This window comes from Ictidomys tridecemlineatus, chromosome 3 (genome assembly GCF_052094955.1).
Source record: "Ictidomys tridecemlineatus isolate mIctTri1 chromosome 3, mIctTri1.hap1, whole genome shotgun sequence".
NCBI lineage: Eukaryota > Metazoa > Chordata > Mammalia > Rodentia > Sciuridae > Ictidomys > Ictidomys tridecemlineatus.
In genome coordinates this window covers 75968321-75994749 of record NC_135479.1, presented here as the reverse complement: position 1 = coordinate 75994749, position 26429 = coordinate 75968321, and the positions used below count along the sequence as shown (strand labels likewise).

The window sequence follows — 26429 nt, the reverse complement described above, 5'->3', positions numbered from 1 at the left end:
CCTGCAAAGGAGTAATATCTGATGTACATCTTTAAGAATCCTGGCTGCTGGGAAGGGTCCAGAGTGGAAGTAGATCTAGTGAAAAGGCTGATGCAGCTACCCCCATTAAAGTAATAGCAGTCTGAAGTAGAATGGAACGACGTTGTGGGTCCTGGGCAATACTTAGGGAGTAGATCCAACTGGTGATGCTGGGTACAAGAAATAAGGAGGAAGCCATGAAGAGGAACATCCGAGAGGATCAAGACAGTCCAGCTGCAGGAGGAGCTGGTGGGGTCACTGGTTGACTTGACAATTAGGGAAAGAGTTGGTGGAGTTCAGGAGAGACTTCGCGGGCGCACCTGGTTGTGAGGAAGAAAACTTTATGACAGTCGCAGTAGGGTTACTATTGGCAGCGGAGTAGGCGTGGCAAGCGGGGGCGAGGGTGGTTCCAGACTCCAGGAGTCACCGGCATAGGTGGACCCAGGATTCACTGCGCAGACGCCAAGCTGTTTCCATGGCGGCGAGGACGCACGCGCTCCAACCAACAGGCAACTGTCCGGTCTCAGAGTCCAGACCTGCTGAAGTCTGTCCTCCTAAAGTGTATCATCTCCTCCGCCCCAACTGCTACCCGAAGTCAGCCAGACTCTGGCCCCAACATGGACCTGGAATTGCTGCTGCCCGGGGAAGCTGACATACTGGTGCGGGGTCTGCGCAGTTTCCCCCTGCGCGAGATGGGCTCTGAAGGGTGAGGCAACTGGGTCAGACAGAGTTACCAGGTCCTTGAATGGGGGGAGCTTGGGACTGACATTGGGGAAGGGGTTGCTCAATGTGAGGGGGCCCCCAGGTGGAGAGGCAAAGCTCTTCAAGATAGGAGTATATGGGGGCTGGGGATGTGGCTCAAGCGGTAGCGCGCTCGCCTGGCATGCGTGTGGCCCGGGTTCGATCCTCAGCACCACATATAAAACAAAGATGTTGTGTCTGCTGATGATTAAAGAATGAATATTAAAGTGATTTAAAGAATAAATATTAAAGTTCTCTCTTTCTCTCTCTCTCTCCTATACTCCTATATTTAAAAAAAAAAGTTCTCTCTCTCTCTCTCTCTCTCTCTCTCTCTCTCTGTCTCTCTCTCTCTCTCTCTCTCTCTCTCTCTCTCCTATACTCCTATATTTAAAAAAAAAAAAAAAAAGATAGGAGTATATGGCTCCTAAGCCCCTTCTGGATCCTCAGGATCAGATTTGGCTTCAATAGGATCTAGCCTCACTTCTGATGCACACATGTGTGCCCAAATTGATGTACACATGTGTGCCCAGATACACATACATACCCTCTGTAACAGGTGGAACCAGCAGCATGAGAACCTGGAGAAGCTGAACATGCAAGCCATCCTTGATGCTACTGTCAGCCAAGGCGAGCCCATCCAGGAGCTGCTAGTCACCCATGGGAAGGTACCCCAAGGTCACAGACAGTATTCCTGCCTTCCCTCCCACAATACCCACTACACCCCTCGGGAACACATGGATGCCTGCTCTTCCCTCTGGCCTGGTATAACTGTTCTCCCTGAAGGGGAAAGAGGAATGTGTTGCATTTCCTTTTGTCCCCCAATTAGACAAGACCCAGGCATGCCAGACCTGTGTTAGGACATGGATTGATTAGGGGGAAAGTCATGGACACTAGAACAGCTTAGGCTGTAGGGGGGAGACCCAAGTGTTAAAGTCACCCTGAACTGCAATAAGACCAGAGGAGGACTCCAGAGGAGGACTCCCCCTGAAGTGGGAGTGGTGCCTTGACTTGAAAGGAAACAGCCTTTCCAACATGAGGGTTGGGGAGTTAGAAAAAAGGGAGATGACCTGAGATATCACTTGACAAAAGATTTCTCCACAAGAAAAAGGCAGAGCACACTATTAGGGGATGGGGCAGAAATAGGGCACTGTAAAGGGCCTTGAGTAAGAATGAGACTTAGGCATACAAGAGCCTTGGAGGGTCAGAGGACAAGGACAAGAAGGGAGGGCATGAGCAGGAGGGCTAGCCTAAAAGAGATAGGGAGGAGGGGATAAGAGTGCAGGTGCAGAGAGGCAAGGCAGTTGGGACAGAGCAAGGGCTAGTCACAGGTAGCAGGGGAGTGTCCCCATAGATGTTGGAACATCTGGAATTAAAGGTCTAAGATGCAGGAGAAAAGTCAGGAAGGGTACTTGTAGGGCCTGGGAGAGTCTAGAGACCTGGGGAAGTTTGAAAGATGAGCTAACAGAGCCAGGGATGGGAGGGTTGCTAGGCAAAGAAGGTTCACCTCATTCCTGTCCTTTCCCCATGCTTCAAAGATCCCGACACTGGTGGAAGAGCTAATTGCAGTGGAGATGTGGAAGCAGAAGGTATTCCCTGTGCTATGCAAAGTGGAGGACTTCAAGCCCCAGAACACTTTCCCCATATACATGGTGGTGAGTTGGGTCCCTGGCGCACACCTCATCCCTTTAGAGCAGAGAGCCATGGCCCAGGGAAGACAGAATGCCTGGGTAGTCCCTATGCCTATCTTGCAGCCCAGGCCCTGTCCTCCCCTTTTTTTGATAGGTACACCATGAGGCCTCCATTATCAACCTCCTAGAGACTGTGTTCTTCCACAAGGTAAGGCACTATTCCTGCCCAGGGGCCACTGCTCTGGGCAGGTCTTATTTGATTGTGTCTATGTGGAGAGGACATCAGAGACAGAAAGTTTCCTCTCCTCCTTTCCCTCAGGAGGTATGTGAGTCAGCAGAAGACACCATCTTGGACCTGGTGGATTATTGCCATCGCAAACTGACACTGCTGGTGGCCCAAACTGGCCGTGGTGGCCCCCATGAGGAAGAAGGGCCCCAGGATGGTACCCCTATGCAGGTGGACTGAGGTTTTCTGGGGTTGGCAAAGCCTAGATGTGGGTTTCCCAAGGCCTGTGCAGCAGGGGGTGGTCTAGCTTGAACACTGTGTGCCCGCAGGAGCTGCAGAAGCAGGCAGAACTAATGGAATTTGAGATCTCACTGAAGGCTCTCTCAGTGTTGCGCTACATCACAGATTGTGTAGACAGGTAGGCAGTCCTCCCAAGTCTGGGGCCTACAGTAGAGGGACAGAATACTGTGCCTATAGCCTCTGCTCACCTCCCTGCCTGCCACCCCCACCCCTAGCCTTTCACTGAGCATCCTGAGCCGCATGCTCAGCACCCACAACCTACCCTGTCTCCTGGTGGAACTACTGGAACACAGTCCCTGGAGCCGGCGGGAAGGAAGTAAGATCTTCCCCCCACACCTACCTAAGCCCCAGCCCATTGCTACTAGAACATCCTTCAGATTAAAGTGGGAAACCTGCAGTTCAAACCCTACCCTACCCCCAGCCCACAGAGTTTACCAGAATGCTTCACCCAAGATGGGATGAGACCTTGGCTTTGCAGCAGGCAAGGCTCATGAGTCCACTACCGAGCATTCATCCTGCTCTGGGGCCAGCAAAACCACAACCTAGACAAGTCCTGTGGCCCTCCCACCTTGCCCAGCCTGTGGGAAGTTCCACAGTACATACAGCTGGCTTGATCAAAGATGGCTACATCCAGTGTGCTGGGTCTTCTCCCTAGGCAAGCTGCAAAGATTCGAGGGTGGTCATTGGCAGACAGTAACCCCCCCAGAGCAGCAAAAGCTGAGCAAGTTGGATGGGCAAGTGTGGATCGCCCTGTACAACCTGTTGCTAAGCCCCGAGGCCCGGGCCCGCTACTGCCTCACAAGCTTTGCTAAGGGACAGCTACTCAAGGTGGGGAGCTCCCCTCGACTAGTCCCCACAGCCCAGCACTTGCTCCACTTCATCCCACCCCTACTGAATCCCTGCTGGTCACCTTTGCCCATCTTCTTCCACCCTAGTCCACCTTTCATAATTTGAGCTTCAGGTGACCTGGTGGAACAGGTACCCTTAGCCCCACAGGTACCCTTAGTCCACTTTCCCTGCTCCTTTGGCCAGCACCCATTTCACACTGGCTTTCCCTGGATATTCTTGCAGCTTCGGGCCTTCCTGACAGACACACTACTTGACCAGTTGCCCAACCTGGCAGACCTGCAAAGTTTTCTGGCCCACCTGGCCCTGGTTGAAACCCAGGCCCCTAAGAAGGAACTGGTATTGGAACAGGTAGGCATCTGGAAAGTTAATCACTCAGGACCACTGTCCACTTTGCCAGCTTCTTCCTGTCCCTTCTATTACTCTCCCCTAGATCCCAGAAATCTGGGAGCGGCTAGAGCAAGAGAATAGAGGCAAATGGCAGGCAATTGCCAAGCATCAGCTTCGGCATGTGTTCAACCCCTCTGAGCAGGACCTTAGGCTACAGGCTCGAAGGTAAGTACATCTGAGCTGGCAAAGGGGGTGGATGGAAATCAGGAGGCAAGGACTGGGCAAGGGTGTTTCTGTGTTCCAACCTGTCAAACCCAGTGAGGGCTGCTTGACTGCTCCACTAGGTGGGCTGAGACCTACAGGCTGGATGTGCTAGAAGCAGTGGCTCCAGAGAGGCCCCGCTGCGCCTACTGCAATGCAGAGGCCTCCAAGCGCTGCTCGAGATGCCAGAATGAGTGGTATTGCTGCAGGTGAGGGTATCCTAGGATGACCTTAATCCCCTAAACCCCACTCCCAGATCCTCACCCCAGCACTGCCATCCTCACCTGGCCCACCTGCCTGCAGGGAGTGCCAAGTCAAGCACTGGGAGAAGCATGGGAAGGCTTGTGTCCTGGCAGCCCAGGGTGGCAAAGCTAAGTGAGGGCTGCAGCCGCTGAGGGCCGTCCAATACAACCCAACCCGAATGCACCCCTGAACCTCAGGATCTCTGTCTGGCCTCTACCCCTCTACTGGACCCCAATCTCCCTGGTGGTGAGCACAGCCAGTCAAGTAGAGCTGCTGAGCTACCCCCACATCCCACAGATGAAGGCTCCCCACTTCCTGCCCCACCCAGCAGATAGGCGGAGGGCGAGGGGAGGATGCAGTCTCAGAAAACTGGGGCAGGCGGCCTGGGTGGGGTGGGGGTGGGGCTGTGGGAGAGGGCCGGATGTGGGGACCCTCTTCCTCTAGCACAGTAAAGTTAACCCCCAGAAACATTCCTGTCTCCGTGTGGCACTTTTCGGTCGTCGTCGTCTGGGCGTGCGGAAATGGAGGATAAAAGGAAAGGGAGGGAAAGGGTTCTTCGAGAAAGTCCCTCCATCCAGCTCCGCCTGCAGGCCAACACTGTCAGCTCTAACAGGTTTCTATTTGGCCGCTCTCCCCGCTCTTTCCCTCTGCCCTGCCTGGATCCTGGGGGCGGTGCCAAAGTCGAGGCCCGCCCTGCGGCCCCTCCCGCCCCGCTCTAGCTAGCGCCCAGAGCCGGCTGAAACCTGGGTCCGACTGGGCCATGTCGGCGAAGCCAGAGCTCATTGAGCTGCAAGAGCTCGCATCCTCTGGGCGCATCAGCCCAGGCCGCACCCGCCTGGAGCGTGCCAATGCGCTGCGCATCTCGCCCGGCACTACGCGCAACCCAGCACAGGTCCTGGGCCGTGGCCACCGCTTCCAGCCCGCAGGGCCCGCCACGCACACGTGGTGCGACCTCTGCGGCGACTTCATCTGGGGCGTCGTGCGCAAGGGCCTCCAGTGCGCGTGTGAGTAGCGGCTCCGCACGCCAGCGAGAGCCAAACGGGTGGCCAAGGGGCAGTGCCATAGCTGCGGGTCAAGTCATGGTGAAGGGAGTCTGTAGGGACCACCCCGGGACCAGGTACCTTACCTTGCCCCATCGTAGAAAAGAGTGCAGGAAGATGGTTTATCCCTAGTCGCACTCCATCCATGGCTGGGGCACAGTTGGGCAGAGGCAGTACATTAAATAATAAGGTGCTGATTTTAAGTAGTTCTTTTAAGTGTCTTGACCCCTAAGAAAGCTGTTGTGGTTCTCTTATCCCATATTCCCAGGTCTGCCTCTTCACAATAATTCACTCACTCATTCTCTCTCTAGAATTCCTGAGGTGAAGGGAAGTTACCCACCTATGGAAAGGGGCCTAGAAAAAGTTAGAACCTTGGGTGGAACCCTGAAAACAGGAATTTTGTTGAGTATTTAACAAACACCTATCTTGGTCCCAGTGAATCAGTATTTAGCAAGTAACTATCTTGTTAACAATGAACTAGGTACTAAAACATGGAACTAAAACATGGTCCTTCTGCCCTCCTGGGAATCACCAGCAAGTAGAAGTTCTAGCTGTTCAGAACAGCTAGAATCAGGGGGAGCACTTTTACAGCCCTCTTGTCTCCTTATGCCTGAATCCTATCTCAGACCTTTGAGTCGGTTGTTGGAAGTGGGCCCTAGGTATCCATAATTTTTTTAAAAACTCTCCTTAGGAGCGCTGGGATGGGGTGGGTGTGGTGTTATTCTAATGTGCACCCTAAACTGAGATTTGGTACACTGACCCACACAGGAACTTAGGAATGATGCCCTAGACCTGTGTATATATGCAGACCTTCTCATCCAGTACAGGAATATGTCACAAACTCAGGTGGAAAAGCACAGACAGGCTACAAAAAAGGAATAAGGGCTGGGACCTTGCAGTGTTCTCCCAGTAAAATAAAGTGGCCATGAAAATGAGAAACAGGACAGTTTGGGTCTCCAGCAAGAGGTAGGGGCAAAGGACGAATCAATCAGGCGAGTGTAGATAGAGGAGGGGAGTGATTAAACTAAGCCCTGGACATCCCATTAGATCTGGAAGGAGAGACAGACCAGCAAAGAAGGTGAGCAGGAGCTGCAGAGAAGCAGGAGGAAAACCTGGAATGTGGTCTCTGGAAGTAAAGGGGAACTAGTATTAAATGATGCTGAGGAGTATAGAATGGAGAATGGACCGCTGAGGACCGTGCTCAGAGCAATTTCCTGGAGCAAGCAAGCTTGGGCAAGCAAGCCTGACTAGAGTGGATAGAAGAGTGAGGATGAACATTTACGTGAATGTAAACCAGTATTTTGGTCTGAGGGGGCAAATGATAATCAGAGAAGATCGTAGGTTAAAAGATTTTGTTTTCTCCTTCAAGTAAATGGACCAAGGAAGTTCTGTGCTAGGCGTTAGAGACTGAAAACTGTTGAGCAGGCTTAAATCCCTAACCACCTGAGGCCTTCCAGTCAGTTTCCAGACACGCCCGGGGACCAACACTAGATCTGCATAATAGAGGGCAGTAACTGGGCATGAGATAAGTCTGGTCATGCCGAGTCCGGTGGGCAACGGTGGGCAATGGCTATTATCCTGGGGATTCCCCTTCAGTTTCCAGGACATTTTCAGGAGCTGGAGCTCCTCCACCTCACGCCAGCCCTCTTTGCAGACTGCAAGTTCACCTGCCATTACCGCTGCCGCGCTCTCGTCTGCTTGGACTGCTGCGGACCCCGGGACCTGGGCTGGGACCCCGCGCTAGAACGTGACACTAACGTGGTGAGAGAAGGCCCCAGTCTCCCAGGGTACGGGTAGGGGAGACGCGCGGACTGGCAGGCCACAGCGCAGACGTTCGCGGACAGCACAGGCACTGGGCTCAGTAATAGTTCTAATAGCCGGTTTTCCGGCAGCACAACTCTAATTTGGCGCGTAGGTTTGGCGGACTGCCCAAGGATGCCACTGAGGCAGTTCCGAACCAGGCGCATGCGCACTTCCACAACTACGTCCAGTCCTGAGGCGGCGTCCCTGCACATGCGCACACGCTGCAACACATTCCCCCTGGGAGGTGGGGCCTGGAGGTGGGTTAAGCTGCTTGGGCAATGAGGTCATTCCTGGAGGCTCAGCTCGTCTGTCCCCGCCCCCCAGAGTTCCTCCCCCAATGAGACAAGAACTAGATCCTGGCTGTCTACGTTTCAGTCTTAACGGTTGCGGTGTTGCGCTGGCCCCAGCGCAAGCGCACACTGATACGAACGCACACGCGCCGGGGCGGTGGTTGGAGGCTACCGACTCGTAGAACTAGGGGACCAAGCGGGCGCGGCGATGAGTGAGGCAGAAACGCCTTCTTTCGAGATGACCTGGAGCAGCACGACAAGCAGTGGCTACTGCAGCCAGGAGGACTCGGACTCGGAGCTCGAGCAGTACTTCACGGCGCGCACCTCTCTGGTCCGCAGGCCGCGCCGGGACCAGGTGGGAGACAGGGGTTGCCGGCGTCGGGCAAGGGGCGGTCGCTGGAATCCCGCCCCTGCCCGGTAAGTTGCCGCGTGGAGAGTTGGTGGGCAGCCCCACCCTCCTGTTCGCGTGGCTCTATGCGAGTCTGGGCTGGGGCTGGCCCGCGGAACCGTGCGTCCGATTTTTCAGCCCAGTGTAAAACCCCGGTTCCAAAGCGTCGGTACTGGGTGCCTCGGCCTTCTTGCTCTATCACAGACCAGTTGAACCAGGGGAAGCAGCTCTGTAGCTTGGGGTAGACCAGAGACGGGCGTTATTCATCTATGACTAAAGCCAACTTCGCAGCCCGCACAGACCTCTTGGTTTCATGTTTGGGCACTCCCACTGCCTCCCTAGAGGAACTGAAGGAGGAAGTGGAGGAGGAGTACTCTTCGGGAAAGGAGAAGTTTAGGAAGGGAGAGGCCAAAGGAGTTCGGCCCCTGTACATACACTATTGGATGGAGTAAGCTGAGTCCCCAGCCATTACTGGCCCTGGTCTGTCACCAGCTGCTGGACTTTAGAGGATTCCAGTCCATTCTAGAGGGTGAATCTTTGGAAAGGGGATTTGGGGGGACCGGAAGCCTTGTTTTGAACTATAAGGATTCAGGAGCACTTTATCCACAAGAGGGAAGGAAGGCTAGATTGTAAAGTGCCCCGAAAGGGGTGAAAAGAGATTGGATTCCTAATTGAAGATTGTAAAGTGTGTGCAGGGGCAGCTGGGACTTTCAGAGTCCCAGGTGTCTTCATTATCAGAGACTTCTGTGGGCTGTCATGGGTGTAACCACCAACTTCACATAACTGTACCTGGGCCAGAAGACCTCAGAAGAGCATGCAGGCCAGGGCATCAGCAAAGAGAGATGGGCACCATGTAGTACCTGGCAGCAATGGCTCAGAATTCCTTATTTGAACCAAGAAAATGGAGTTATGGATAATGCTTTTGATGAAATTTCACTAAATTCCTTTCAGAAAGAGTGGTGCTTAGTACTTCAAATCTCAGCCCAGAGCTTGAGTAAAAGATTTGAGTGTGGACCCCTAAGATTGTCTCCATGTCCCTCTGCCTAAGCTACCTTCCAATATGGAAAGATGGGTTAAAAAACACAAGAGGCTAGTCAATTGAAAAGGAGAAGCAAAAGGGTGGGGGGCACACCTGTAATCCCAGCAACTTGGGAAGCTGAAGCAGGAGGATCACAAGTTCCAGGCCATCCTCAGCAACTTAGCAAGGCCCTACGAAACTTAGCAACGCCCTATCTCAAAAGAAAATATAAAAGGGCTGGGGATGCAGCTCAGTGGTAAGGTGCCCCTGGGTTCAAGCTTCAATACCCACCACCACCAAAAAAAAAAAAAAGGAAGAAGAAAAGGAGACTGAGAAGTCTCAAGGACTATGTAAAATAAAATCATCAGTCACTAGGAATAGTGATAGAATAGAGGGTGGGTTTCTATAGTGCAAGAAGAAAAACTCTGTGATCCTGCTGCACATCCCTCTGGGACACTATTGGGAGTCCTCTTCTACCAGAAAGCTTTGGAAACAGAAAAAGAAACAAAGAAACTTCTTATTCTAGAATAGTACAGTGCATCTAGTCCAAGTCTTTTGCTTTATCAATGAAGATACTGGGGGAGAAGGAAAGGGACTGGGACTGAGGTCAATGTCTTAGTCCAGGGCTCCAGCATAATCCAGGAAGGGAAGGAGGAGGAGTAAATTTTCTCATATCCAGGCTGGAGCCCAGAACTGTCACAAAGAAGGGGAATTAATTAACACCATCCTGTGCCCTTTCTTTTCTATAAAGAGACCACTGTTCTTGCCTCAGCACTTGAGTCTGCTCAGTGTTCCCCCTGCTCCCAGTACCACTTTCATACCATAACCATTACTCCTTCCTGTTGAAGCACTCTTTTCTATCCCAACTTTGAGCCTGAACAACCATATCCACCACTTTCCCAGCCTCCAGCCCTCATTTTATCTGCCAGGTTCCTCATTTTCCAGGGCCACATTGTTAGTTCTTACTAGCCTGACAGGGTTGCCCACTCTTTCCAGCATCATTTCTCCTAGAGTTTTTATTCCTCAGTGCTCTCCCCCATCCAAAAGACCTTTGGAAATTTGGAAGGAAAATGGGCTTTGGCTTCCAACCCAAAACCCTTTTCCTGTGAAGCCTTAGTCCTCAGTCCTCAGGATGCTGACTGGCAGCAGGTTCTGGGTAAAGAGCATACCACTATGCAGTCATGGACTCCCACCATACTCCCTCATCTGCTTCCCCATTCATCCCAATCAGTGGTTTAAGCAAGTTAGAAGGCTCCAAGGCAGCAGTCGGGAGAACCCTTGTTGTCCTGGACTCAGCAGTCAGGGAGAACTCTGATTGTCCTGGGCTTAATTCTATGGAAGACCTAGTAAGAAGTCCTTTGAGACAAGACATTGGTCAGTGGTGATCTCAGTTATAGTTGTGATACTCCCATTCCAATTAAGGCCTATCTGACATCAACAGGAAATAAGGCTGATGCAGTGGGGCCAAATGAGTTTGGTAGAAAGTCATTTCAGAGCCCTGGCTGCCCTGGCCCATCCTCCACCCTTCTGACAAGAATCCATTTCCCAGGGGAAAAGAGAACTAAGTGGTGGAGGTAAAATTTTTTAACTAAATTTCCAGACAGCAGAGGACAGTACAGAAGCCCACCTGCTTGACAGTTGTAGAACAGGCTCTACCAGGAAGTTACCTGTTCAGCTCCAGTAGCCCAGCCTGAAGCTGCCTTTTGTGTACCTTGGATCAATGCTAAATGACCTGTCACAGTGATTTCCTCACTATGTCTGAGACATGGAGGGGTAGTCCCAAGAATCTCACCAAGGAGTGTTGACATTGTAGACATCACTCTTCCCCTCCTGTCCACTGGTGGACTAGAGTAGGATGTGCATCAGTCCCACACCTCTTACTTTGCAATGGGTTGTGGCCTCATGCTAGGACAGAGTGAAAAAATGGGCTACTTTCTCTAGGACAAACCCTGACTCCAAGCCAACTCTAGGGTGCCAAGACCCTAGAGTTGGGCTGTGCAGTTGGAACAAGGGTTTGCTATATTTTATTTTTTTGTGAGGAGGTTCTGGGGATCAAACCCAGGGCCTTGCCTATGCTAGGCAAGAACTCTGTTACAGAGCTACACCTTAAGCCCCAGAGTGTAGTTTTACTTTAAATTAGAGTCCCTTCACAGAGTCTCACCATATACCTGGCCATATACCTTCAGTTGACCCTGACTCTTTGATCTTCTTAGGGCCATATACAGTGCTGAAATTACCCTAGGCAGGCAGTGAAGAAAAGCCAAATGATTCTACTTTTGCCATCTACACCCATAACATGCAGAACCAAATGGGTTCAGAGTACATGGGTTTAGTGACTGGGCCAAAGGTAGTCAGGTTTGTTTTTGTATTTTATTTAGAGACAGAGTCTTGATGAGTTGCTAAATTTGAACTTATGATCCTCCTGCCTCAGCCTCCCAAGTTGCTGGCATTACAGGCATGTGCCACTGCACCTGGAAGCAGTTAGTTTTTAAGAGCTGCTGCAGAGGCCATTTTTCATAGAAGCCCTGAGTTCCTCAAGGGCCTGTTTCCATGCTGGCCTTCTTTTAGGATGATCCTGTGGAATGGAAGATACCTAATCTTTCTCAGGCTGAGATTGAGCAGAAGATCAAGGAGTACAATGGGCAGATCAACAGCAACCTCTTCATGAGCCTGGTGAGTTGACTACTCAGACAGAGGAAGGGAGTCTGGACAAGGGCAATTACCCAGCTATGTGCCTGATGCCCAAAGAATCTTAGACAAGGTATTCTTGGGTGGGCCCAAGCAACAATTTATGCATACCCAGCCTAGCCCCAAGTGCACAGACAGAACCTTAGACTGTTCTGTCTTACTTGGAACTTATTATCATGGTTGGTTTTTCTTTCTTTTCAGAACAAGGATGGCTCCTACACAGGCTTCATCAAGGTTCAGCTGAAGCTGGTCCGCCCTGTCTCAGTGCCCTCCAACAAGAAACCGACCTCCTTACAGGATGCCCGGAAGGGCCCAGGGCGGGGTACAGCTGTGAGGCGACGGACTTCCTTTTACCTACCCAAGGATGCTGTCAAACACCTGCATGTGCTGTCACGCACACGGGCACACGAGGTTATTGAAGCCCTGCTGCGCAAGTTCTTGGTGGTGGATGATCCTCGCAAGTTTGCACTCTTTGAACGAGCTGAGCGTCATGGCCAAGGTAGGCTTCCTACCCTGTCCTACCCTTTGTGAAGGTATGTATGCATACATCCATTGCATGCAGGTGCTAAGGCTGCTAGGCCTGTCTATAATCATATATCCCTTTCCCCTTGCCTCGCTTTAAGTGTACTTGCGGAAACTGTCAGATGATGAGCAACCCCTGCGTCTACGACTCCTTGCAGGACCTAGTGAGAAGACCCTGAGCTTCATCCTAAAGGAGAATGACTCTGGGGAGGTGAATGTGAGTACACAGTCTTCCTTATTTTCTTGGTTGTCACTGGACAAGACTGATGGGCTAGAGCTACAATAAGGCTTAGAGGAAGAATCAGGCTGGGAAAAAAAGCTCTACAAGGCCTAGGCCTATCCCAAGAAACCAGGAAGAATTTTCTTGGTGCTTTGTTTTCTCCTCTGCAGGTTCAGGAGTCCATCTGACAGTATGGTGAGCCCAGACCAGATCAGAACTACATATATGGGCCTAGGACAGCATGGATGCTCTCCTTCAAGCATTAATAATGGTTGAGGGTATAGCTTAATGATACAACGTATTCTTAGCATGCACAAGGCCCAGGATTCTATCTCCAGCACTGGATTTATAGCCCAGTGAAGAGCATTTGCTTAGCATGCATTAGGCTCTGCATTTGATTCCTAGACCTATTAATTAAAAAATAAAAGAAAAAAAATGACTTTTTAGAAGCTGTCTGACTACAAGGTATTGGGTCTATGGAGTAGTATTAGACTCAGAGTGTGAGTACAACCTGTCCACAGGAAACTGGGGAACATTCTATTTGGTTGCCTCTCAGTGAGGTGACTATTTTGTAGGATCCATCTTCTATACAGATTGCTGTCAGGAATCCAGCATAGACTATTGAGGCATGAGCCAAATATTAGAAAAACCCAATCCTGGCTTATGTGACCATGATATGTTGGTCTTCTCTGGGGATGGTCTTCCAGTTTGGCCATATATACTGCAGCCTATATACCTCCCCTCTGCTCCCTTGCAGTGGGATGCTTTCAGCATGCCTGAACTACACAACTTCCTACGCATCCTGCAGCGAGAGGAAGAAGAACACCTCCGCCAGATCCTGCAGAAGTACTCCCATTGCCGCCAGAAGATCCAAGAGGCCCTGCATGCCTGCCCCCTGGGGTGACCTCTCCTACCTCTGGGTGGCAGGAGGAGAGTAGGCAGTGCCAAGAGCGTGCCGTGTGAGTGTGATAGGGCCCATGGGGCCTGAGGAATGAGTGTGCGTGGAAGCCCTCCCCCATTGGGGGAATGAGCCCAGAGAACAGCGAAGAAGCTGGCCCCCTGCATCCACCAGTGGGTGAAGCAGAGTATGTCTTTGCATCTCTTTGCCTTTCGTGTACTGGGTCATGGTGAGCCAGGACTTCCCTGGGGAGCTGCTCCAGGCTTGCAGCAAGGGTGGAGCAGAAAGAATCTCTTTAATTCATGTCTCAGATGTGATAATCTTGGAGACCCTACAAACAGAACAGGATCAGTTTGCAGGGTTGAGGACCCTCAACCTTGGGGAAGGTTGTGTTTTGGGTCTTGAATAGAGTTTCTGGATAACCCTATCAGAGCCATGGGTGGGTGCTCAGAATAAGGCAGGCATCAAGATAGAGTCTAGGTTTCCTTCTAGTGCCTTCTGACTCCTCATACACTCTGAGGTCAGGGAGTGCTGGTATACAGTACAGCCACAGTGCCTCAGTACCTCCTCCAAAGAGGATATCCCTGGGTCAGTCTAGGGTCTGTGAATGTGGGCACTCTGCCAGCCCCATTCCTTGTTTGCCAGGCAAAGCCAGGGTCTGTCTCAGATATTTTTGATGAAGTGTGTGAATGTATGTAGTGTTTTGTGGCCTCAAATGAATGCCTCCTGTGGGAAAAGGGATGGGGGTGACAGTCATCATCAGGGCCTGAGGCCTGAGAGAATTGGCTGAATAAAGATTTTAAGAATCCTGCTTTTGTATTCTCTTTTGTGGGCCTGCTGCCATGGTTGCCATGACAGCAGCTGCCAAGGTTGATGGACAGGCTCACAGGGCATCTTTTGCAAGGTCAGCATGGACCATGTAAAGATGTATACATATTTGGTGACCTAAACTGCAGTGGAGTTGAAACTTCCCAGAGGGGCAAGGGTAGACCAGCCCCAGCCACTGGGCCAACTTCCAATCATTCCAGGTAGAAAAGCTTTGCCCATAACACTCTGTGACAGCCTGTACCCAGGATGCTTCCCATACTGCCTGCCCAGGTACACTCTGTGGGCTGTGACAGCACCCAGAGGGGCCTGGGAGGTGGAGCTGCTGACAGGTGCAGGGACCTATTTGGTTGCAGCCTGTGCTCTAGAGATGTCTTATATAGGCTGTTATTTGTTATGAATACACATCCAGCCCTTATCCTGGGGTGGGGGGAGTGTGAATTGTTTCAGTCATCATTCAGCACATTGGGACCCAGGCAGTGATGGGGGCAAGAATAGGCTACAGCCAGAGTTTAGGGGAAGCCATTCTCTCAGCACACACCAACAACTGAGAGAAGTTGTTTTTATTCATCAGCTGCTATGGACTAGACATGAAGGGACAGCCATTTAGAATTCTTGTTTTCGTGAAGCATGCATTCAGGTTGAATTTGGAAAGAACATTGAAGTTCTAAATACCTCAGTGTAACTATAAGACATTTTGGCCAGTTCCTTAATTGTCCTTGGGCTCCATTTCTTTACATATGATGGTAACCACCACAAAACACCATTGTGAAAATAGAAGCCAGACAAGTACTCCACAGCCTGGCCTGGGTCAGGTCCTAAAGTGCTGGTTCAAAGTGGTTGAGTTGAGGAGGCCCCACTGGGCTTGAGTTCTGGAGATCTGGGACGTTGGAAATGCCGTACATGGCAACCAGTACGCCGAAGAAGCCAAGAGAACAGCGCTGTCACAGCTCTACTGGGAGGGAGCTGTCCCAGCTGGCGAGAGCGTGGCCTGCCGGGACCTGAGGTCTTGCAGAGCATGCTGGGATGCCCAGTATCTGAGGATAGCCATTGGCTCTGCCCCACGGACCGACGAGCGCTGCAGCCAATCAAAGAGGGCAGCGTGCGGAAGCGGAAGTGAGGTTTCCGTGGAGACAGAAGAGCCTGCGGAAGGCGGCGGCGGCGGCAGCGGCAGCACCTGCAAGCGGAGGCTGGGGCAGGGCATGATAGAGCCTACTGCACTGTGAGAGCGCAGCGGCCGCGGGGTCCGCCATGCGCTGGCGGCCCTGACATGGGCGCCAGCGGCTCCAAAGCTCGGGGCCTTTGGCCCTTCACCTCTACAACAGGGGGCGGCGGCTCGGAGGCAGCGGGCAGTGAACAAGCTTTGGTGCGGCCTCGAGGCCGCCCGGTGCCCCCCTTCGTATTCACGCGCCGCGGGTAAGGGCGTGGGCTCTGCTTCTGGGAGGACAGGCAGGCGGCCGGGTACCCCACACCACCGAGACCTCCTGTCACCCGACCCCCTACACCCCAGTTAGGACGACTTCGGTCTTTCGGGTCCCCATCCAAGCAAAGGGTGGGGAAAATCGGGAGTAGATTCCTGGAGGCCTGGCTGCTCTAAAGGTCTCTCTAGAGAAGGGTACAAGATCTTAGGCTTGTCTCTGGGCAGGCACGCCCCACAGTAAAGCTAAGATAGGGCCTTTGTGATATCTCCTGACCTCTTTTGTGCATCTCTTCAAACTTAGTTCGCAAATTGAAGGCTTTTACCCTCCTCCTCTTCCCCCCAGTTCTTCCAATGGAAGAATAACTGATTAGGCTTCATCCCTTTCCCCCATAGTAGTAAGGTTGGACTTCTGAGTAGTGACTGGGAAAGCAGGGTAGGGCCCCAGTGTTGAGTATGAGGGGGCGAAGGGTGGACGGCAGGATCCTCACTCCTTTATATTCTCCAGATGTGGAGTGCTGACCTAAACCCCAGGTTCTCCACACAATAGCATCAGCATGACCTCATGTGGATGGGCACTCCCTATGATGGAGATTTGGCTGTAGATACCAGGAGATCCAACAGTGGAAATTTGACTGCACCAGCCACTTGAAGCAGGGATGCAGTCTTCCTCCTTTTAGGTTCCTTCCTAGATCAAAACATCTGCTCACAATCTTTGGCACTAGGCCAGTTGTCTTCTGGAGTGAAACCAACATGCCCATGCTACCACCCTGCCCGCTCTCTAAGTCCTGGATGAAGGGACTGATATTGGAATGGCTGTTCTCACACAACAGATCAGTAATGGAAATTAACTTTGGTTGCCTGGATAGTATGCTGTGGTATGGGTTCTCTTCTTGAGGGTATAACAGAGTAACACTAGCCAATGTTCCGCTCCCCGGTTCCTTCTAGTAGACCGTAAACCTAAGCAAAAGGATTCTCCAGCTGTAGTGTCCTCTCTTCTTCCCACCAAGATTGTTCCTCCCCAGTTGGGGTTGGGTACACTTCCCTGTGATCTGTGGCATTTGCCATGACCAGGTGTGGGGCTCAAGCCCAGCCTGTTCTCTTCTTCCTCTACACAGCTCCATGTTCTATGACGAGGATGGGGATCTGGCTCATGAGTTCTACGAAGAGACAATCGTCACCAAGAATGGGCAGAAGCGGGCCAAACTGAGGCGGGTGCATAAGAATCTGATTCCTCAGGTGAGGGATTGGTAGAGGTCATAGAACCTTCATCAAGTATGTAAAGGTAGACCCAAGTGGGGTCTACTGGGGGAGGAGCTAGGAGGATCAGGAAGCTTCCTGAAGTAGACACCCTGAGTTGACCCTCATAGCCTTTGTTTCCATGGCAGGGCTTCGTGAAGCTGGATCCCCCCCGCCTCCATGTGGATTTCCCTGTGATTCTCTACGAGGTGTGAGCCTGGGAGATGGCATACACAAACACCGACTGCCTCAGCAAGAAACTCCCAGACTTGAGGTGTGGTTTCCATTGAGGAGCCCAGGCCGAGGCCACAACCCTGAATAAACTCCACTGGCCCAGAACCTTTGGCTGTGAGCAGGGCAGTCCCTCGGTGTTAATTGTATATTGGTTTGTGTGTGGACAGGAGGTGGTTAGTGACTGGTGAAGGCTAATGGCAGATTTACCAGCCCACCCTCCCCAGCCACCCCTGCAAGAAACATGGCAGGGCATATGCCAGTCAGGAATGCCTGGTTCCTGGTTCCTTGCCTGGCCTGCTTCCTTCCAAGCTTTCCCAGGGCCAAGCCCTGCTAGAAGCTACAGCACTTTACAAATAAAGTCTGCCTTCTTCCAGCCCCTGGGCTATGGGGGCTTTACACAAAAGAGAACTTCCTTTCCCCTCACTTTCCGTACCCCCTAGTTGGAGCATTTCAGCCATTTGCTACCTCGATTCCTCCTGTATTGGACAGAGGCTGGGGGCAGCACCAGCCTGATTCTTCCCACCTACCTGCCATTTGTTCCCACTTTCAGATGGACAGTTTGCTGGCAGTTAATAGAAATGGGGACTGTTGTGAGAGGCTTCTCCCTTCACCCAGGGCTGGAGTGATCCTTACCCACTGCAATTAATTGTTTATCCTTCCCCTATTTGAGAGAGTGCAGGCCAGGGTCAGGATGGGCTGTGGATGCCTGTGCATATGGGGAGTTGCCCCAAGCTACCCATTCTTTGTATCAGCCCCCCACACCACTTGGGAGCGAACTGTCTACTACCCTGTGGTAAGGAACAACACACTAGGGCTGGTGTGATTAGCTATAAGGAGCCCACCACCCTTCCCCTACAGTATCCTCACCCCTTCAGTATCATTTAAGGGAAAGTACTAGATCCCCTTGGTAGACACAAAAAGGAAGGGTTTATGTTTTACATAAAAGGAATACTTAAAATGTGAAGGTTTGTAAATAGTCTAGTCTATGATGATGTTGGGACAGAGTCTGATTTCTATATAGAAATTACTTTTTTTTTTTTTTAATTCTTATTGTGCAAAATCTGTGCTTCTAGAGTATGGAAAATGGCTTGGGGAGGGTGGTCCCCAGCATATGAAGACTGTTGTGTTATTTGTTCAATTTCAATAAAATTATTTGTAGATCCTGCAAATGAGTATGGCATCCTCTGGACAGTGTCTAGACTACTTTCTGGAATCAACAGGTAGGCCTGGGCCCAGGACTCTGGCAGGCTTACCATTTCCTGCATGGACCTAGAAAAAGCCTGAGCTCTAACTGTGGCAACTCCAGCTGTGGCCAGCAGGTGGCCGTGTATTCACACTGGGCCTGTCAGGATGCGGGTACTACTTACCTGTCTTATTGTGTTCAGAGCGGTGGAAATCCCTGGAATCAGAGGTTGTAGTGTTGCTTCACTAGGAATTAGTCCCACCTGACCTAAGGTGAGAGTATGACCCTAGATAGTTCTGGTCCCAATATTGCTAGCTGACCTCAAGTGAATTGATATCCTGAGCCCCAAGGACTTAAAAAAAGGCCCAGACATGCATGGACAGTATACTGCCAGGCATATATAAACTTCATCTGCTTCTTCTCCCAGACCACCACTGGGAGAGTGAGCTCTGGACTTCCTTTCCAACCTTCAATACTTCCTTCTGTTCTCTGCTGCCTGTGCTATAGACTCCCCACCACTACCACCACCACCACCACCACCACCACCACACACATACACACTAGGGATTGAACTCAGGGCCTCTTGCATATTATATAAACATACTACCATAAAACTATATTACTGGTCCATTAAAAAAAAAAAAAACAGGTTTTTGCTAAATTGCCTAAGCTGGCCTTGAATTTATGATCTTCCTACCTCAGTCTCCTGAATGGATGTGATTACAGCCTCCTGAATAACACCACCACACCTGGCTTGCCTGTGAACATTCTGCCTACAGGGCCTGCTGTGAAGCAGGTTTTCTGCTAGGCCATCAGTTCAACTCCCAGTTAAGAAGGGGGAAATTCAAGGACCCAGGCTTCTAGGTTTGGGAAACTGGCCTACCAGTCTTTCAGAGGCTTGAATTTGTCACATCTGGAGTAGGATCACTCTGTGCAGCCTGGACTTGAAGTTCTGTGAGCTGTCTTCCCATTCCCCTTAAGATGCCAAACCTAAGGCCCTGTCACCCTCCACTCCACCCTACTGTCTGTTCAAAGGCCAGCACTCTCCCATAACAAACAGCATTCTATCTCCCACCATCATTATCCCAGCCTGAAGGAACTCCCTGTGCTCAGCCTTCTCAGCTGACCCCAAAGCTGGAAACAATGGGAGTCAGGCAGTGCTTCCCCACTCCCTCCCACTGGGCTGTGCTCACTTCCTTCCTGCTGACAGCTTGAGGAAGTGTCCCTGCCCTGGGACAGTCTGGTCCGGCCTTTGTTTTCCCAGGGGTCCCCACCCTGGTAGCTTCCTAGGCCTCTGTCCCTTCTGAAGCCAGCACAGTGGTACAGGGACACTGCACCCACTCTTGTCATATCCTGGACTCCTGGGTCCTCACAGCCAGCCTCCAGATTATGCACTCACCTCCCCCAGACTCCCACACAGCCAGGAGAGGGGCCCTGTGCATTGGAGAGGTGAAGCCAGCCACATGAACGTCCCCTCCCAAAGAAACACCCCGCTTCTCTCTCCACTTTGGCAAAGAGCCACTCTGTAGTGGACTCAGTGAAATCTCCCCAGGAATGTCCTCCAGCTGGATAGCACTCTGCAGGCCCTGCCCCACCCCTATCCCACAGTCACACACATCAAGTATTGTCCTCTCTGTCACACTTGAGACACTTCTGCTCTTGGTGGAAAAAAAAGAAAAAAATTGACCCAGCTCCCGGAAGTTCCCCCAACTCTCTCCCCCATCTCCCAGGATTGGTTCCCTTTTTTGGCACCTGCTGTAGGAGGCCATCAGTTGAACACCCCCCAGATAGTTTGACTCTCCCAAAAGACCGAGGCCTGTACCTCCTCACACCCTACTATATGAGAATGAGCCCAAACCCCAAGGAAAAGTTGGTGAGGAGAGTTAAGGAAATTGTGGGCCTCGGGGAGACTGACTCCTGATCCTGGAGGCTCATAGCCTTCCTGTCACCTGGCACAGCTGGTGAGGCCAGATCCTGCAGGAGAAGGGTGGGGAGGGCAGCCAGCCAGGAGAGCAAGCCAGAGGAAAACAGGGTCAAGGCAATCTCCTCCCCCGCGCCTTTCCTGGCCTTTTCCTCTCAGAGGGGCAGCAGGAAGTGAGGAGAAAAGGCTGGAATGGGAGGCGGGAGCTGGTGGGAGGGAATGGGGTTTATCAAGTCGCCAGCGGGCTGCCTAGCGGGCAGCAGCTGGTGAAAGTATCCTGGCTGGAGAAGTTCACTCCAGGAAGGAGGGAGGCCGCCGACCTACTGGGCCGACGGACTCCCAGACAGGTGAGCCCAGCGCAGACTGCAGAAGGCTGGTAGTCTCCGTTGCCATAGATGGACTTGCTGTGGCGCTACCTATCTCTCCTCTCAGGCGCCGGGCGGGGAAGGGGCTGGCGGCGCAGACGCGGACCTTTGAGGGAGCGGTCCCGCACTGCGGAGCGGATTTAAGAAGAGGCGAGGTCTTGCACAGGGCTCGTCCTGGTCCAGCTCCAAGCCTGCTCCCCCATCAGGAGGAGCCTGAGAAACGAAAGAGCTCGGGATACCTAACCAAAGCCTCGGGGGGTCCCTACTGTTGGCTTTATCCAAGGTCTGGCCAGAAACTTCAGTTAAGAGTGACTCCCTTATGAAGATATGAGGGAGATCCCGGGGAGTTCTCAGGGACTGGGCAGGAGCGGATCCCAAGGATTGGCTGATCCTGATATGGGCTGGGAGGACTCGGGGCACCCCACCTTCCCCCTGGGACCCGCCAAGCTTCCCTACCCCAACCCTTCCCGCCTCGCAGTGACCCACAGTCGAGATTGCCAGACAACTGCTGCCTCTGCCTTACTAAGACTAGGGCTAAGAAGTGGTGCTTGGTCCCTTACCCGAGACGGGCAGTGGGCGGGGCTTCCCTTCAGACCGCAGCCAAGAGGACAGGATTCGGAATTCGTAGGAGGCGGGGCATTACTATTCTTGGAGGCCCCATCGGCTCAGGTCAAAGTCCTTTTCTCAACACAAAGGGGCCCCAGTGCTGGCGTCTACTACATTCAAGGTTGCAAAGTTCGATGAGCAGCTGCCCCAGTCAAGGCCTCGGAGTACTACAGCACCTCCTTATGGCCGAGCGGGGGAACGCCACCGTCCTTTATTCCATACACCCGGTTTCCCCCTCCCCACCCTTATGCTGTCCCTTTAAGAGGTTGACTCCACAGAGAAGAAGAGAGGATTGTACCACCAGCAACGGACTGTGGGGAGAAAAATCTCAGGCCGACTGACACTAGTGGCTAGCACTTGACCGGAAATCCTCGTTAGAAGGGGCTTCAGATCTCAAATAGATGGTCACGTTTCTCTGCAGAGGATCTAGGGGATCCTCCAACCTGAAACTTAGCACTGGCGACGAGAAAGGCAGACACACCTACCCGCCGGGAACCCAATCCTGTTCCCCGCCCACCGCGGAGCTGGACTCTTAAAGGGCCAGAGGGCCTGGGGGCGGAGAGGTAGCAGAGGTGCTGAACCAGTGCCGGGCTTGAGCAAAGGGCCGGAGCGGCTAGGCTGGGTCCAGGATGGCGGCGGCCCTGGCGCGGGTCCCGGTGGCGCCCCGCGTGAGGTGAGGGCGGGCGATGCAAACATACAGCTCTCCCCTGGCGGGCTGAGCTCTGAACTCCCGGGGGTGCTCCCCGAGAGGGGGCCTAGGAATCTCACCCCCACCCGGCGGGGCTTTGACCCCACGTGCGGGGCGGGGGCGGGGTCCCCGCACAAAGGCCAGGCGAAGTGCCCTCTACCCGGGACCCATCGGTCTCGTTGTGGGCGCGCGCGCATTCCCCGTGGCTACGGAGGGAAAAGCAGGTCTGTCCGCTGGGCTGTGGGAGATCCACTGTCCCTTTGTCCCCGCGGGCCCTCCTCCAAGCCTGAGAGAGTGCCTGCGTATACGACTAAGTCCTGACAGCGGGTGTTGCACCGATACAGCTCCGTGGCCGTGTTCTTTCCAGCTTCCTAGCATCTGTATGAGTTGCGTTCTCTAACCAAATGCTTAGTTTCTGTGGATCAAGGGTTCCTCTCAGGGTACAAGGTGAAGTTCAGGGCTTTAGGGTTCACTGAAACCATGCACTGGAGGTTTGCAGGACATGTATAGGTTCTGGCAGCAGGTCCATAGCTTCATTCATTCAGTTCCCAGAAGGGTCACAGACCTAACAGATTCTTGACCAGCCATAGGCTACCTGTTCCACGAAGGAGCCATATGCTCCTGGTAGTGAGGCCCCAGGATACCTTGCCTGTCCTTCAATGGCCTGTTGTCTCTCAAACCTGTTACAGCTGTGGATGGTTCTGAACTGCCAGGGGTACTGTGTCCCACATAGCATTGGGGCACTTTTGGAGCATAGATGGGCTTAAAGTGGGTACCTCCAGGATTCTCTAGACTGATTTTTTTTCTCTCCCACCCTTCATTTAGTTCCTAAGCTGGTGCTAAGCAGGTGACACTTCCTGTAGCCCCCAGCATGCTGGCAGGCCTGGGCCCCACCATCACACTGGCCTTGGTGCTAGCGGTGGCATGGGCCATGGAGCTCAAGCCCACAGTGCCACCCATCTTCACAGGCCGGCCCTTTGTGGTAGCATGGGATGTGCCCACACAGGACTGTGCCCCACGACACAAGGTGCCACTGGACCTGAGTGCCTTTGATGTGGAGGCTTCACCTAATGAGGGTTTTGTGAACCAGAATATCACCATCTTCTACTACGACCGTCTAGGCCTGTATCCACGCTTTGATTCAACTGGGACATCGGTGCATGGTGGTGTGCCACAGAATGTTAACCTCCGGGCACACCTACAGATGCTGAAAAAACCTGTAGAGCACTATATTCGCACCCAGGAGCCTGCAGGGCTGGCAGTCATTGACTGGGAGGACTGGCGGCCTGTGTGGGTGCGCAATTGGCAGGACAAGGATGTGTACCGCCAGTCATCACGCCAGCTGGTAGCCAGTCGGCACCCTGATTGGCCATCAGACCGAATAGTCAAACAGGCACAATATGAATTTGAGTCCAATGCACGGCAGTTCATGCTGGAAACACTGCGCTATGTCAAGGCAGTCAGACCTCGGCACCTCTGGGGCTTCTACCTCTTTCCTGATTGCTATAATCATGATTATGTACAGAACTGGGAGAGCTACACAGGCCGCTGCCCTGATGTTGAGGTGGCCCGCAATGACCAGCTGGCCTGGTTGTGGGCTGAGAGCACGGCTCTCTTTCCCTCCGTTTACCTGGACGAGACACTAGCTTCCTCTGCTCATGGCCGCAACTTTGTCAGTTTCCGTGTTCAGGAAGCCCTTCGTGTGGCTCACACCCATCATGCGAACCATGCACTCCCAGTCTACGTCTTCACACGGCCCACCTATACCCGCAAGCTCACAGGGCTTAGTAAGGTATGTTCCTTCCAGGGTGCTGCTTTCTTCCTCCTTCTGGGAACCACTGTATGTTTGGTTACTAGGGCCATGGTTTGCTGGCTATGCCATGTCTCTTCAAATAACTATATATAGGAGCTGAGGGCATATGGCTCATTGGTAGAGCACTTACCTAGTACACACAAGACCCAGGGTTCAATCCCCAGCACCACAAAAATAAAATAAGCTTAAAAAATTATTAAATGTTATAGTATTAAATATAATGTTAAATGTTATAATATTAAAATTATAATATTGTGAAAGGGTGACATTGTTATATAGATAAAATTGAGGCACAGAGACATTAAGAGGTTTGCCAAAAATCTCCAGCAATACCAGTCACAGCAATACATGCCTGTAATCCCAGCAACTCGGGAGGCTGAGGCAGGAGAGTTGCAAGTTCAAGGCCAACCTGAGCATCTTAGTGAAACCCTGTCATAATATAACAGGCTGGGGATATAGCTCAGTGATAAGCTACACTATGTCAATTCCCAGTACCCACCCCCCCCCCCAAAAGAAAAAAGCCTCCAGCAAATCCAGGACAGCTTAGAGACTTGGATCCAGGTATTCTGACTTTGGAGTCTATCCTGGTAGATACTCTGTAGACTCATGTATACTCTTAGCCTGGGAGATTGAGGCCCAAAGTGGGGTTGGAAATGAACTTAAATATTTAAGGAAAAAGTGAAACAGGTAGAGTTTCTGCTTGGAGGGAAATAAGGGAGGATTATATTGCAGAGTCAGTAGGTCAGAACAGTTCTATCTACCCAGTCCTTTTTCCTTCTGTGGTTTCAGTCTTCCCCAGTGATTGTCCCCTTTCCACACAGATGGACCTTATCTCTACCATTGGCGAGAGTGCAGCCCTGGGTGCAGCTGGTGTCATCCTCTGGGGTGACTCAGTATACACCTCAAGTATGGTAAGTGAGACCTTCCCCGCTGGTCAGAACTGCATCTACAAAAACAGGCAAATTTAGCCGGGTGTGGTGGTGCACATCTGTAATCTCAGCAATTTGGAAGGCTGAGACAGGAGGATCATCTGTTCAAAGCCAGCAACATATCGATACCTTGTCTCAAAAAATAAAAAGGTCTGGGGATATGGCTCAGTGGTTAAGAACCCCTGGGTTCAACTCCTGGTACAAAAAAAAAAAGGCAAATTTGGACTTTTTTCTCCCAATCTCACTTAAGTATGCAAACCTAGTCAGACTCCAGGAAAGAGGAAATGCTGCCCTGAACAACCATAGAGTTCCGCCTTTTCCTGACTTCCCAGCTGTGTTGCAGCTTCTGCCCTTCTCTTCAGGAACAGGGACTGTGAGGGCTCAGGCATGCGCGTGTGTGTACACAAATAAGTGTGCTGTTAAAAAGAGGTTCTGTTGGGCTGGGGGTATAGTTCAGTGATAGAATACTTGCCTAGCATGCACAAGGCCCTGGTTTAATAATCCTACCACAGTGTGAACACAGTTTCTATCGGCCTTGTGGGCCCAGGCAGCAGCTGACCCTGACCTGTTATCCTCTTGTTATCCTCTGTTTACCCCCAGGAGACCTGCCAGTACCTCAAGAATTACCTGAATCAGTTTTTGGTCCCCTATGTAGTCAATGTGTCTTGGGCTACCCAGTATTGCAGCCGGGACCAGTGCAATGGTCATGGGCGCTGTGTGCGCCGCAACCCCAGCGCCAATACCTTCTTGCACCTCAGCGCCAGCAGCTTCCGCCTAGTGCCTGGCGGAGCACCTGGTGAACCCCAGCTGCGACCTGAGGGGGAGCTTAGCCGGGCGGACCTCAACTACCTGCAAACGCACTTTCGCTGCCAATGCTACTTAGGCTGGGGTGGTGAGCAATGCCAGTGGGACCATAGGCGGACAACTGGAGGTGCCAGTGGGGCCTGGACTGGTTCCCATTTCACCAGTCTGCTGGCTTTAGTAGCTGTGGCCCTCACCTAGACCCTATAGGAATCTCCTATCTGGCTACCAAGCCAGCTGGCTTCTGCCACAAGGGCTTTCCTGGGCATGTGAGAGCCTATAGGGGGTAGACAAACTAGAGTCTGGAGGGGCAGAGCCCCCAAGATACCCAGCAGGGCATCCATATTAGCTGTCACACCCCTGTTCTAAGGGGGAGGGAAAGTCCCCTAAGAGGCCCCTTTCTACCTGTCAGAGGGGAAGGAGAATACAGCTGGGTTGGGGAGGGCCTGACCCTACTCCCCTGCCCCTGGATAGTTTATTATTATTTTGGGGTCTCTTTTGTAAATTAAATATGAAATAACTGTTTCTGTGCTTGTTATTTCTACTTCTGACTTGGGGTTTGAGAGAGTCCAGGGTTGCCCATGAGGTTGAGCCTAGATCTCTGAAATCTTCTGGGAACTTCTTACCTGTAAAATGTGTTCACCAGGATTGACCTGGGATACCAGAGCTGCCTACTCTGAAGCTGTCCTGCTGAGACACGGGCCACTGAGAGTGGAGGGACCCACACTCCCAAGCTAGCACCAAAGACCTTGCTTTCTCCACATTGAATAAAATGGAATTGGTTCTAACCTTGTGTGAGGGACAGAGCTTGATGTGCTTCTGCCACTTGCCCCTACACCCCCAGCTAGGCCAGTACCAGCCTTGCCCATCAGGGAGAAGTCGATATTTGATCTTTCCTGCTATTTTCAAAGGCAAGGGCATCTACTCTGCTCACTGCTCCCAAGGGCA

At 52.1% G+C, this 26429-nt stretch overlaps 4 protein-coding genes and 1 long non-coding RNA gene across 10 annotated transcripts; 4 read left to right on the top strand and 1 right to left on the bottom strand.

Moving 5' to 3' along the window:
* Positions 1-480: 480 nt before the first annotated feature.
* On the top strand, positions 481-5063 carry Zmynd10 (zinc finger MYND-type containing 10). The gene is made up of 12 exons (XM_005327059.4): positions 481-724; positions 1316-1424; positions 2295-2411; positions 2542-2595; positions 2707-2844; positions 2943-3031; positions 3129-3229; positions 3569-3741; positions 3985-4110; positions 4193-4314; positions 4434-4559; positions 4654-5063. The coding sequence occupies exons 1-12, from the start codon at positions 636-638 to the stop codon at positions 4727-4729; spliced, it is 1320 nt and encodes a 439-aa protein (XP_005327116.3). The 5' UTR covers positions 481-635; the 3' UTR covers positions 4730-5063.
* Positions 5064-5196: 133 nt separating this feature from the next.
* On the top strand, positions 5197-14271 carry Rassf1 (Ras association domain family member 1). Of its 5 annotated transcripts, none has more exons than XM_005326956.5 (6): positions 5197-5597; positions 7288-7394; positions 11701-11805; positions 12022-12319; positions 12444-12559; positions 13320-14271. In XM_005326956.5, the coding sequence occupies exons 1-6, from the start codon at positions 5354-5356 to the stop codon at positions 13464-13466; spliced, it is 1017 nt and encodes a 338-aa protein (XP_005327013.1). In that variant the 5' UTR covers positions 5197-5353; the 3' UTR covers positions 13467-14271. The 5 variants fall into 5 exon arrangements, with proteins under 5 accessions (XP_005327013.1, XP_040125684.1, XP_040125685.1 ...); XM_040269750.2 differs by having other exon boundaries at positions 7276-7394; XM_040269751.2 differs by lacking the exon at positions 13320-14271 and adding an exon at positions 12733-13200 and having other exon boundaries at positions 7276-7394.
* Positions 14272-14833: 562 nt separating this feature from the next.
* LOC120884277 (uncharacterized) lies at positions 14834-21433 on the bottom strand. The gene is made up of 2 exons (XR_005726635.2): positions 21205-21433; positions 14834-20857 (listed from the first exon to the last, which is right to left on the bottom strand). It is a non-coding gene; the product is annotated as an uncharacterized LOC120884277 (long non-coding RNA).
* Tusc2 (tumor suppressor 2, mitochondrial calcium regulator) lies at positions 15406-18344 on the top strand. The gene is made up of 3 exons (XM_078043219.1): positions 15406-15701; positions 16821-16941; positions 17091-18344. The coding sequence occupies exons 1-3, from the start codon at positions 15556-15558 to the stop codon at positions 17154-17156; spliced, it is 333 nt and encodes a 110-aa protein (XP_077899345.1). The 5' UTR covers positions 15406-15555; the 3' UTR covers positions 17157-18344.
* Hyal2 (hyaluronidase 2) lies at positions 20427-26006 on the top strand. 2 transcript variants are annotated; one of them, XM_005326954.5, is made up of 4 exons: positions 20427-20626; positions 22764-23730; positions 24573-24662; positions 25281-26006. In XM_005326954.5, the coding sequence occupies exons 2-4, from the start codon at positions 22810-22812 to the stop codon at positions 25680-25682; spliced, it is 1413 nt and encodes a 470-aa protein (XP_005327011.2). In that variant the 5' UTR covers positions 20427-20626; positions 22764-22809; the 3' UTR covers positions 25683-26006. The 2 variants fall into 2 exon arrangements, with proteins under 2 accessions (XP_005327011.2, XP_013214912.1); XM_013359458.4 differs by lacking the exon at positions 20427-20626 and adding an exon at positions 21788-21923.
* The last annotated feature ends 423 nt before the right edge of the window (positions 26007-26429 follow it).